This window comes from Trachypithecus francoisi, unplaced genomic scaffold (assembly GCF_009764315.1).
Source record: "Trachypithecus francoisi isolate TF-2019V2 unplaced genomic scaffold, Tfra_2.0 Lachesis_group3, whole genome shotgun sequence".
Lineage (NCBI taxonomy): Eukaryota > Metazoa > Chordata > Mammalia > Primates > Cercopithecidae > Trachypithecus > Trachypithecus francoisi.
This window is the reverse complement of record NW_022681468.1, coordinates 15,590,025-15,602,487: the sequence shown is the minus strand read 5'-3', so window position 1 is coordinate 15,602,487 and position 12,463 is coordinate 15,590,025. Positions and strand designations below refer to the sequence as shown.

The window sequence follows — 12,463 nt, the reverse complement described above, 5'->3', positions numbered from 1 at the left end:
TGCCTGACACCCAGGTATGTAAGTGGGAGGTGAGTGCATGCTGGAGTTAAAGCCACTTCCTTTGTCTCTTTAATGCTTTCCTTTGTTTTCTGTTGAACACCTTAACAGTGCATTTCTGTCTCCCATTGACTAACCCTGAGTATCTCACAGGACAGAGAGTCAAAACCTTAGGCTACAGCCTTACTCAGAGGTGACAGCAAGTAGAATAAGGTGCCTCACGTTACATGAGATTAATAAAGACCATGTTAAAGTTTGCCACCAACTGGGCTAAGGGCCAGGACCCCGTAGTCTTTTACTATCCCTTATTAGCATGGGGCTTTGGGTCAAGTCTCTTAAATTCTGTTTCAGCTTTATCATCGATCAAATAATGAAAATCACCACTCTGAACTTCATAAAGTCATTGTTGAGAATTAAAGTCAGAGGTACGGACATGCATTAGCAGACTTTTTCTAGCAAGGGCCAGATAGGAAATACTTTTGGGTTTGCCAGCCATGGGGTTTCCATCTCAACCTAAAGAATCACTGTCACTGGAGGGGAAGCAGCCACCGACAACCTGTAAACAATACGCATGACTGTCTGCTAATAAAACTTTATTTACAAAGGCGGGTGGGGGGTGGAGTTTGCCAATCCCTGGTACTGGGCACTGAAAGACACAACACTCCAGGAAGAGGCTGAATTGCCGTGAAGACTGTGTGTGGCCCTGATGTGAGAATCACTGAAGGGACCTCGAATGAAGAGGAGCCCCCGGGACCTGCAACTCAAGACGTGTCCAACTAGATCCGGCTAAATCTCCTGTGTTCTTTACAGCAATGACAAGTCATCAGTGGGACTACTGAGGACAGTCTCTCTCTCTCTCTCTCCCCGATGGACCATGCCCAGGCCAGGCCACTCACATTCCGCTCCAGCTCGATGGCCCGGTCCTTCACTCGGAGAAGCTCCATGGTGGCTTCCTTGTGGCCGGGCCCCCAGGCCTCCTTCCCCTGGTGACTGGCGGCTGTCTTCCCCGCAGGGTGCTTGAAAGAGTTCTGCAAGTGCTGCCCCTCTCCCTCGTTCTGCCTGAGGGTCTCACACTCCTTCTTCAGCTACAGGCAGGCGTGACAATGAGCAAGGAGGCTTTAGGCAGAAGCAGCCCGGCCTGGAACCCTGAGTGAGTGGCTGAGGGCAGCCCGCACCACACCCTCCGCACTCCCCACACTCGCCCGCCCTGGTGCGTGTAAGCGAGACGCACTCCCTTTTTTTTGAGGGGAAGGCACTAACCCTCTGCCCTACGCTTTCCCTTCCCTTCCACAGAGGACAGGGAGGTGGGGGCCTGCGACCCGTTCCTGCCTCAGTCCCTGCTTTAGCCACATGGCTTCCTGCTTTCCTGAGCCTCAGTTGTCAACTCCTTCAAACAGAGGTGAGGCTGAGGATACAGGACGTGAACAGGGACGAGGTCTCAAAGCCCCTGCCGGCGCTGCAGCGGCTTCATCCAGACTCCTATTCAATCCTGCAGCCAAGAAGCATGGCACATGTTCAAAACTGAGGCTGGAAGAGCGCATGTGTGGAAGTGGGAAGTGTGCACACTTGATGACCTGTGAGAGTGTGCACGTGAAGAGCACGTGTCGGGTGTGCACACCTGTGTGTGAGGAGCATGTGTCTCTGTGTGGAGTGTGCACACGTGGCGAGCACATGTATAATACATGTGTGTAGAGAGCATGCATGTGTATGTGTAAGGAGCATGTGCATATGTGTTTATGGAGAACATGTGCATATGTGGAGAGTGTGCATCTGTGGAGAACACACATCTATATGCATATGGAAAGTGTGTTCACACATGTGACAAATATGTGTGCACGCATGCACCCAGAAGTAGACATGTGCATGTCCTCACGGGTCCCTGTGCACCCGTCTGTCTCATCAGAAGGCTCCTGTGAGACTCTGCAGGCCGTTGCTCAGTGCCCGATGTGCAGTTTCATGGGTGTTCCCGTATCTTGCCTGGTGGACTTGGTGCTGCGCTAGGCCACTGCCCGCCTCCCTGCAGGCCTGTGACTCTTACTCTGGTTCTGTTTGGCCCCAGTGTGTGTGATTCTGAGGGTGGCTCCCTCAGTCACCCTGCGGCGCATCCACAGCTGCCCTAGAAAACGGGTATCTGGGTCACCCCTCTGCTATACAGGTGAGGGGCTGGAAAGGGTGAGGCCGAGAGTGCGCAGCTGGGCCGCACAGTGAAACCTCCATGCTCACCATCTGCAGCTCGCTCTCTAACTGGCGATTTAGGCTCGCTTTCTCTTCCATCTGTGCTTCCAAAAGCACAATCTTTTCTTCTTTCATGGCTAGTGTTGTTTTTAATGCTGATTCATTTTTGCCCTCCAAAATCTTGTATTTTCTGGAAAACACAAAGATATAATAGTATCGCTTATCTACTTCTCCACAAGTTCCCAGTGTCCTCACTGCCAACACATCACTCCTTCCACTAGGCTGGGTTACGGAGCTGCAGCTTTTGGTCCAGAAGAACTCATGAGCCAAAACTCATCTTCCCAGAGCCCTTTGGGGGTTCCCTGGGTAGAAACACCTGTGACACCTTCAAAGGCGACACCACAGCTACAGTTTTACGGTCACTGTCTGAGGCAGGAATTAATTGCCATTTTACCAAAGGGGAAACTGAATCTCAGAAAGGTTAAGCAATTTGCCCCAGGTCACAGTGCTAGGTTAAGTGGTAAGTCTAAGGCCTTTCCACCAGAGAGGATTCCTACTATAAGGCATGTGGATCTTCTAGGTTACAAGTCCAGAAAAAGACCAAGACCTTGGATTTCCTTAAAAAACAAGATCAGGACGAGCACAGTGGCTCATGCCTGTAATCCCAGCACTTTGGGAGGCCGAGGTGGGAGGATTACTTGAGGTCAGGAGTTGGAGACCAGTCTGGCCAACATGGTGACACCCCATCTCTACTAAAAAAAATGCAAAAATTAGCTGGGCATGGGGTGAATGTGATCTCAGCTACTCAGGAGGCTGAGGCACGAGAATCACTTGAAACCAGGAGGTGGAGGTTGCACTGAGCCAGGATTACATCACTGCACTCCTGCCTGGGTAACAGAGTGACACTTTGTCTCAAAACAATAACAATAACAACAACAACAAAAAGTCCCAAGATCACTTAAGCAAGCATTGCAGGGAAAAACTCTAATAGTCTACTTTTTAAAAAACATTAAGAAGCGTGGCTGGGAGCAGTGGCTCACACCTGTAATCCCAGCATTTTGGGAGGCTGAGGTGGGCGGATCGCTTTGAGCTCAGGAGTTCGAGACCAGCCTGGCCAAAATGGCAAAACCCCCTCTCTACGAAAAATACAAAGATTAGCCAGGTGTGGTGGTGCACGCCGGTGGTCCCAGCTGGGTAGTGGTCTCCAGCTAGGGCTGGAGGATCGCTTGAACCTGGGAGGTGGACATGGAGGTAAGCCGAGGTCATAACGCTACACTCCTACCTGGGTGACAGAGTCAGACCCTGTCTCAAAAAAAAAAAATTAATAAGCTTTTTCATCAGACAAAATCTCTTTCCACACCTATCTGAGAACCTCAAGGAACAAGAGCTGGAACAGAAATGACCAAGGAACTTTGGGCTCAAGGAACTGCGTGAGATCAGAGTCCTTGGCAGTAGAGAATTCATGGCGGTCCCAGGGGAGGGTGAGGAGCCTGCAGACTGAACAGCGGAGGAAGTGCTCCCACAATGGGGAGAGGGAGAGGAGGCCCTCACGTGTCACTGCCGCTGTCGTCCTCCTGCAGCAGCAGCTCCCTGTTGAGGCCGACCTTGTCCAGTTCCTGGCTCAGCTTGTCCAGCTCACTGCTGAGCTGCTGGCTCTTCAGCTTCTCCAGCACCAGGTCCTGCAATGATGGGGAGAGAGCATGGGACAGGAGCTCAGCAAAACATGCAGGGAGGCCAGGTGCCAGCCCTGCCCGGGTGTGAGCAACTGTCCTCCCAGACCACGGCTGCCTCCGTGTGGAGTGAGGGGACTCTGAACCCCAGGGATGCTCTTCCCGAGAAAAGCCAATGAATGCACTTGTCCAGTCTTCCTGGTGCTGAAAACCACCAGACTAGGTGGCAATATGTCAAGGATGGATCTAATATGCCACTTCTCTAAGTCATGTATTTGAAATGCCACTTATGTTGACCTTTAGTAGTACGTTTGATATCTGGTAATACAGCTGCCTTTTCAACACAGAAACAAGTAATTAAATGCCCCTTGTAGACACTTTGAAACATAAAATGTGTAAAGACGGGAAATATTTTATTTTAAACCCTGGATGTGGTTTACTTTTCATTTTTTAGAGACAGCATCTTGCTCTGTTGCCTAGGCTGGAGTACAGCGGTGTGATCACAGCTCACTGCAGCCTTGAACTCCTGGCTCAAGCGATCCTCCCACCTCAGCCTCCTCAGTAGCTGGAATTACAGGAGTGCACCACCACACCTGGCTAATTTTTACATTTTTTGCAGAGATAGGGTTTTGCTATATTTCCAGGTTGGTCTTGAACTCCTGGCCTCAAGCAATCTTTCTACCTTGGTCTTCCAAAGTGCTGGGATTACAGGCGTGAGCCACCGCACCCGGCCTCGGTCTACTTTTCAAAACGTGGGTGTTGAATGCACGTCGGTGGTTCACTTCCTCCACCCCAGTTTATGTCAGCACCTCTTTGTAGCTCTCTAGGTAGTGACCGTTTTCTGCCCGGTGTCACAGTCATTCACATGCATGCTTAACCCTCCTACCAAATCCTCAAACCTGAAGGGCAGTGTGACAGAGACGGTGATGCTTACCACCTGCTCCCCCAAATTTCCCAGCCACCCTGTATCAGCTGAAGCCAGGTCACCAGCTCTGGCAAAGGGGCTGTAGGTGGAAGTGACGTGGGTCACCTCCTGGCTGGAACACAGAAGAGCCTATGTGTGACCTTCAGCTGCCCTTTCACCTGCCAGGGCAACTGCCCAAGCCTGGTGTTGAGACGGCAGAACCATGAGATCAAAACAGCCTGGACTGCTGGGTCAAGCAGGACAGACTCCCTGGAGGCTCCCCTGGACTCTGGTGAGCAAGAGGTAAGCCTTGGCTGTGATGAGCTGCAGAGATGCTGGGGTTGGCTACTGTAGCGCAGCCTAAACCTACGCTAACCAGCTGGGGCTCTGTCTGCATTCATATTTTGGATCTCTCCCTCACAGCACACGGAATTGCCTGCACGGATGGTCAGTCATCTTTTTCCACTGTGGAGACTGCTCAGTGTTCACCAAACCAATTTCCTTCTCTTGTGTGGCATGTGGTACCCTGTGGTTGGGTGTGGCTGTGCTGCTGAGTCTGCCCATGCAGCGTGATCTTCCTCACTCTCTCTCTTCCTCCTCTACCCACCACATGCCGAGGAACTAGAGGAGGACTCCACTGGGGGTGCCCAAGCCTCAAGATGGCAGAAGCCAGGCGTCTGAACTGGGCCTTAAGTGCAGCGCTCCAGTGCCTGGCTTCTCCCATGTGGGCAGGCCCCCCACATTAGACCCTACACGAGTGAGACTAAACAGGGCTGGGCCATTCAGCTGCAGAAGCCATTTCCCAGAGCAGCCATCTACTCACCCCAGCATACTAAACAAATGCCCAGGTGGCCCACACAACACTTACCAGGGTAAGGACAATATGGAATTCTGGAGGATTTTATATCCCTCAAGAGACTAACACGTTCACACCCTTTGACCCTGTAATTCAATTTCTGAGAATATACCCTAAAAAATAGTTTGATTCATGAAGGTCTACGTGTACAAGGATGTCTAGTATTATTTAAAATAGTGGAAAATAGGATTCTAGGAAAAAAGGTGCTAAAATTTTAAAAACAAATTAAAAAAATACTTCAGCAAAGGATTCTAGGAAAAAAAGTAATAAAATTTAAAAAGTAATAAATAAAAATAAAATAGTGGAAAACACTAAAACAATCTAAACGTCTAAAAAATAATTACAGTAAACCTATAGGATTAAATATCTTGGCCGAGTACAGTGGCCCACGCCTGTAATCCCAGCACTTTGGGAGGCCGAGGCGGATGGATCCCCTGAGGTCAAGAGTTCAAGACCAGCCTGGCCAATATGGCGAAACCCCGTCTCTACTGAAAATACAAAAATTAGCTAGGCGTGGTGGTACATGTCTGTAATCCCAGTCTCAGGAGGCTGAGGCAGGAGAATCGCTTGAACCCAGGAGGTGGAGCCTGCAGTGAGCTGAGATCGCACCACTGCACTCCAGCCTGGGCGACAAAGCGAGACTCTGTCTCAAAAATAAGTAAGGGCCGCGTGCAGTGGCTCATGCCTGTAATCCCAGCACTTGGGGAGGCCAAGAGGGTGGATCACCTGAGGTCAGATGTTCGAGACCAGCCAGGCCAACATGGTGAGAACCTGTCTCTACTTAAAATACAAAAAGATTAGCCAGACGTGGTAGCGTGTATCTGTAGTCCTAGCTACGTGGGAGGCTGAGGCATGAGAATTGCTTGAATCCGGGAGACAGAGGTTGTAGTGAGCCGAGATTGCGCTGCAACACTCTAGCCTGGGCGACAGAGTGAGACTCTGTCTCAAAAAAAAAAAAAAATAATAATAATAAAGGAATAAAACAAAATAAATAAAATAAATAAATAAATAAATAAATATCTTACAGCCATTGGGAAATTGTGGCTTTGAAATCTAAAATAATAACAAAACCCACAACATAATAAATAAAAACCGTAACAGCTCACCTGTGTGTAAGTGTGATATTAAGCATGTGTCTGTATACACGAGGGAAAATGATGAAATGAAAACAACCCCAACTGTGAGGAACGAACCTCTGGGTCATAAGATTGTAATACGTGGTATTTATTGGGTTCTTAGACCTTTAGGGATTGCTGTTTAGAATTAGATAAAGCATTTAAGGAGGACACAGAATCTTACATCTCTCCCGAAACCATGCACCACAGAACCCACCACCACGACTGCCACCTGCCAACCCCTTTACAGGGGCCGCCTGCATCCGCTCACCTCCCTCAGAGTCGTCAGTGTCCTCGCATGCACGGTGACTTGCTTGGTGAGGTCCCGGTTGTCCTTCTCCAGCTCCTTCAGCTTGCCGGCCGCGTCCCTGCAGCGGGCCAGCTCCTTGTCCAGCGCACGGCTCTCCTTCTCGACTGCGGACAGTTTGGCAGTGCTATCGTCCAAGACCGCGTCCTTGAGCTCCACCTGCTGCCACAGCCGCTTGGCCTCCTTCTCTAGCAGCTTCTTATCCTTCTCAAGCTGGGCCACCTCCTGCTCCAGGGCCTTCCTGTCCTTCTCAGCTCCCTCCAGCTGTGCATTGGCCAGCCGGAGGGCCTCCAGGTCCCGCCGCAGGGCCTGGCGCTCGGCCTCCAGCTCGCCCAGCTCACTCTCCAGGGTCTGCGTCTTGCGGCTGCTGCTCTCCAGGCTCTGCTGCAGCCGGAGGTTCTCGGCGCTCACGCTCTGGTAGCTGAGCTCCAGGCGCTCTGACTTCTTGCCCAGCGCCTTGAGCAGCTCCACGTTCTTCCTCAGCTCCTCCTTCTCACGCTCCAGCTGCTGGTTCTCCCTCTCCATCTGTGCCAGCTTGGTACTGGTGAAGCGCATGGTCTCCACCAGCCTGCGCAGCTCTAGGTTCTCTGCGTCCAGCTGCTTGTTGTCACGTTCCAGGCCCTCAAGTTGCAGGGACACGTTCTGCAAGGTGTCCAGAGACTTCCTCAGTGTCCGGTTCTCCAGCTGCAGGCCCTGGCTCTCATGCTCCAGGGCCTCGACTTTCTCAGTGGCCGTCTCCAGGGAGGTCACCTTCCTGGCCAGCCTCCCATTCTCCTCCTGGAGTCGCTGCAGCTCCCTCTCCAGCTTCTCCGCCCGCTCCCCCTTCTCCTTGGCCTGCTCCAAGTCCCTGTGCAGCTGCCGCTTCTCAAACTCCAACTGGCTGAGCTTGCCATTGGCCTCTGTCACTGACTGGTGGAGAGCTTTGTTCTCCTTCTCCACGTCTTTCATGCGGGCCTCGCTGCTGACCTGTGACCTTTCCCGCAGCGACCACACGGCTCGGTTGAGGTGGTCCTTTTCCTGCTCAAGGTCCTTGATCTGTGGGAAAACACAACAGGCACAACCCAGGCTGCTGCAGGAATCTATTTCAGTGACATGGACTCACACTGGGGGATGGGAGACAGAAGGTCTTGAACGGTGTCCTACCTGTGCTCAGACGCCTGTGTGTTCCCCAGAGGCCTGACAGACACAGGTGAGTGGGCACGGACACCACCACTTAGATGGTTCAAGTCAGAATACACTCAGAGCAGCCAGGATGATTTTAAAATGTAAATTATATCTCTCTTCCTCACTTAAGTTCCAGTGGTTTCTCTTGGTCTCTGGTGGCCAGGCCCTGCCCACCGCCGCAGCCTCTGCTTATACCACTCTCCACCTCCCGCTCACTACTCCTAGCCCGTCTAACTATGAACACTTTGCACATGCTGATCCCTCTGCCTGGAGTACTTTCCTCTGACTATCAACCTCACTGGTTCCTTCTCATACTGGGGACCAGCTCCCCAAAACATCCTGGCATGACGATTCTAAGGTGGCCATGCACCCCAGTCTTCTCTCCCTCAGCACCCTATTCTCTCAGTAGCACCCTCCTGAGATCATCTTGCCTGTCACCTGGAAGTGTGCCTTCCTGGCTGTGAGCAACATCTGGGCAGGGGCCTGTCCGTCTGTTTACCATGTGCCATTCCAACCATCTTCTCTGGGCTTTTTATTCCTCTACTACAGATGCCAAAAAGCTAAAATACTTGGGGCCGGGGATGGTGGCTCATGCCTGTAATCCCAACACCTTGGGAAGCTAAGATGGGAGGATCACTTGAGCCCAGGAGTTTGAGAACAGCCTGGACAACATAACAAGATCCCATCACTATTAAATTAAACAAAACAAAACAAAAAACTAAAATACCTGGTACCCTGGCATTCTTTGCAGGCAGAGGTAGTCACACGTCAGTTCCGGCCAACATGATGTCTATGGAGCGTCCTTGGGAGGGTTTCCCTGTGCCGCTAAGCCCTCCACCTTTCTCTGCTTGTACCTTAGGGATGTGCAGCAGCCACTGTTAAGGCTGGCAGAGCTGTAGGCAAGAGGCCTTGTTCCTGATGGCATCCCTGAGCCACTATATCAGCCCTGGACTGCCTGCCCTGGGGCTGCTTGTAGTGTGAGGCAAATAAAACCACACGGGTTTGCCAGGATTCTCAGCTGGGGCACCACGAATATTTGCAGATGGCGTGTTCCTTGCCCTGCATGCTCAAGAATGTGTAGCAGCAGCATCCTTGGCCTCTACCCACTCTATGCCAGGAGCAACACCCCCTCTCCTCCCCGGGATCACGACAATCAAAAATGTCTTGAGACATTGCCAAATGTCCCTTGGGAAGCAAAATTCACCCCACCTTTTCCCACTGCCAGTTGGGAAACTGAGAATTGCTGATTTAAGCTGCGGCTAAGTTAGGTAACAGATAATCCATGCGTCCACAATACAGTACCAGGAATGGCGGTAATCCTGGCTCTCCGTCTTGCAGGCAGGGATTCTGGGAGAGGCACCTACCTGCCTGGCTTTGTCAGCCTTCAGGGTCTCCATGTCACTCTGCAGTTGCTCCTTCTCTCTGATCAGCTCCTCACTGAGGGTCTCCAGATCTTGGTTGCTCTGCTTTTCTCTCTCCAGCTGGGTCTGTAACTTTTCAATCTGCAGAACCAAAAGACCCAGCCCAGTGTAGACGTCAGTCCTACGAAGTGAACCATGATTTAAAACAAAACGGAAACCTCTCACTCCCACAAAATGCACTAATGGGTGTTTTCTCAAGGGAAGACCTCCTGGCATCATTCTGTAGCAACCTCCCCACACCACAGCTGTCACTCTTAAGACAGTAAGGTCACCAGGCAGCAACCCATCCCCATCTCCCCAGTATCCCTCCGCCCTATCCTTGCTGCCCTGTGCTCCACTGCCTGGGACCACCACCACTGGATGCCCTCGGGGGCTTCACATACACCCATCTCCCTGTCCTCCCAGAGACTCCCTGCCTTGGCCGGTGACGTCACCTGGCTGCTCAAGTGGCCCTCTGTTCTATCTCTTTCTCTTTCACCTCCATGTAAATTTGTCACCAAGCCCTGTCCTTCCTACCTCTTCCACACTTCCACCATCTCCATCACAGCCCAGGCCACATTTTGTCATTTTGTCTGGCCTGGACAGCCACCCAGTGATCTCCTTGACATCAAGCTCTTATGCCAGAACTCACCTGTGCCCAGCCCTCCTTAACATGAACTACCTAAACAGAGGTCCTCATGCCCCTCGTTGCACATGAGCACACAGATAACTTACTGAAATGCAGATTCTGACTCAACCCTTGCTTTTTTTTGAGACAGTTTTGCCCAGGCTGGAGTACAATGGCATGATCTCGGCTCACTGCAACCTCTGCCTCCCAGATTCAAGCAATTTTCCTGCCTCAGCCTCCTGAGTAACTAGGACTACAAGAGCCCGCCACCACGCCTGGCTAATTTTTATATTTTTAGTAGAGACAGGGTTTCACCGTGTTGGCCAGGCTGGCCTCAAACTCCTGACTTCAGGTGATCTGCCCACCTTGGCCTCCCAAAGTACTGGGGTTACAGGTGTGAGCCACCACACCTGGCCAACCCTTGCATTTCTGATTGCTGTTGCTTCTGGTCTAAAGGTGTGATTTCCTGGGTCCTACCTACCCCTGCTGGACCCCTCATCTTTCTCATTCTGTGGTTCTTTGTCCTATACTCCGGGTCCATCCCCAAAGAATGCCCAAGCCCCTGACAAACTTGCTGGGCTGAGACACGGGCTGGCTGCAGGCCTTCTGGCCTCCAGAGGGTTTTCTGTCCTCCCTGCAGCCCCCAACTTGGGCGATGGTCTCGTGTTTTCTCAGGAATTGTGGGTGCCAGGACCCTGCCCCTCAGCCCCCAGGCTGCACGTCTTTACATGAGCTGCTCCTGCCTCTCGTGACAGGTCCCCAAAGGGCTGCCCCTCTTCCTCTAAAAATAAGGATTCTTTTTCCTTCTTGAGTCAAAGAATGAACTCTCATGACTTCGACACAAAGCTACAGACACAGAGGAAGGAGGGGGCTTCTCTAGGACCCATGGAGGTGCCCTGAGTTAGAAGGAAAGATGTTTTAACTTCAGGGAACTATGGTTTCCAGAGGTCCCAGACCACAGCAAGCGTGCAGCCTGGGTTACACTCGGGGTGAGGTGAAGAGCCAGGTAGGCGCTAGGGCCCCCTGTGGGACTCAGCAGGGCCAATGGGCTTGCTTACTGATTGGGAAATGCCAGCTGGATGGCTGAGGTTGGAGAGGGAAATTCAGGATGAGCTGAGCTGGCTGAGGGCGGCCAGGCCTGAAGCACAGCCCACCTCCTGCTGGTGCTGGAGGTTTCACCTGTCAAACGCTGGAGGGCTCCCCTTACGTGTCAGGCTTTGGGCTGGGCACTGGGGCCAATAAAACAGTGAGTGAGACGTGGACAGAGGGTGAAGGCAGAACCACCCTGCAGGGTTGGGCCAGATTCCAGCCAGGCTCAGGGCAGGTCGAGGACAAGAGAGAGGAAAGAGCTCCACGCTTCAGACACAGGACAGCTCTGCCTGCAAATGGCGGCCCCTCCCTTCCGGTGCCCCCGCGACCAGGGAGTGTGTGCCAAGACAGGGCCTCCCTAGGCCCATGGCAGGAAAGGCTGGCATCGGGCCACGGAGGAAGTGGGTAGGGCCTGAGAGACCAGCATAAGGAGTCGTGATGGGTGGGCGGAGCTCCCACCAGGTCCTGTTTGTACAGAGGAGGGGCCACAGCAGACAGGACAGGGCGGAGAGATGCCTGAGCACCACCTTGGTGACCTGCCAGGAGGGGACACAAAATGTCACTAGAAAGCTGAAACTGGATCCTTTCCTTACCCCTTATACGAAGATTAATTCAAGATGGATTAGAGACTTAAATGTTAGACCTAATACCATAAAAACCCTAGAAGAAAATCTAGGTAGTACCATTCAGGACATAGGCATGGGCAAGGACTTCATGTCTAAAACACCAAAAGCAACGGCAGCAAAAGCCAAAATTGACAAATGGGATCTCATTAAACTAAAGAGCTTTTGCACAGCAAAAGAAACTACCATCAGAGTGAACAGGCAACCTACAGAATGGGAGAACATTTTTGCAACCTACTCATCTGACAAAGGGCTAATATCCAGAATCTACAAAGAACTCAAACAAATATACAAGAAAAAAACAAACAACCCCATCAAAAAGTGGGGAAAGGATATGAACAGACATTTCTCAAAAGAAGACATTCATACAGCCGACAGACACATGAAAAAATGCTCATCATCACTGGCCATCAGAGAGATGCAAATCAAAACCACAATGAGATACCATCTCACACCAGTTAGAATGGCAATCATTAAGAAGTCAGGAAACAACAGGTGTTGGAGAGGATGTGGAGAAATAGGAACACTTTTACAC

At 51.6% G+C, this 12,463-nt stretch overlaps 1 protein-coding gene across 1 annotated transcript in view; it reads right to left on the bottom strand.

The window, feature by feature from the left end:
• CCDC88C (coiled-coil domain containing 88C) overlaps window positions 1-12,463 on the bottom strand; it is a 147,368-nt gene that overhangs the window by 34,588 nt on the left and 100,317 nt on the right. Inside the window, 5 exon segments of the mRNA XM_033191576.1 lie at window positions 894-1,082; window positions 2,221-2,362; window positions 3,724-3,851; window positions 6,989-8,059; window positions 9,553-9,690. Coding sequence (XP_033047467.1) covers window positions 894-1,082; window positions 2,221-2,362; window positions 3,724-3,851; window positions 6,989-8,059; window positions 9,553-9,690 — 1,668 coding nt within the window.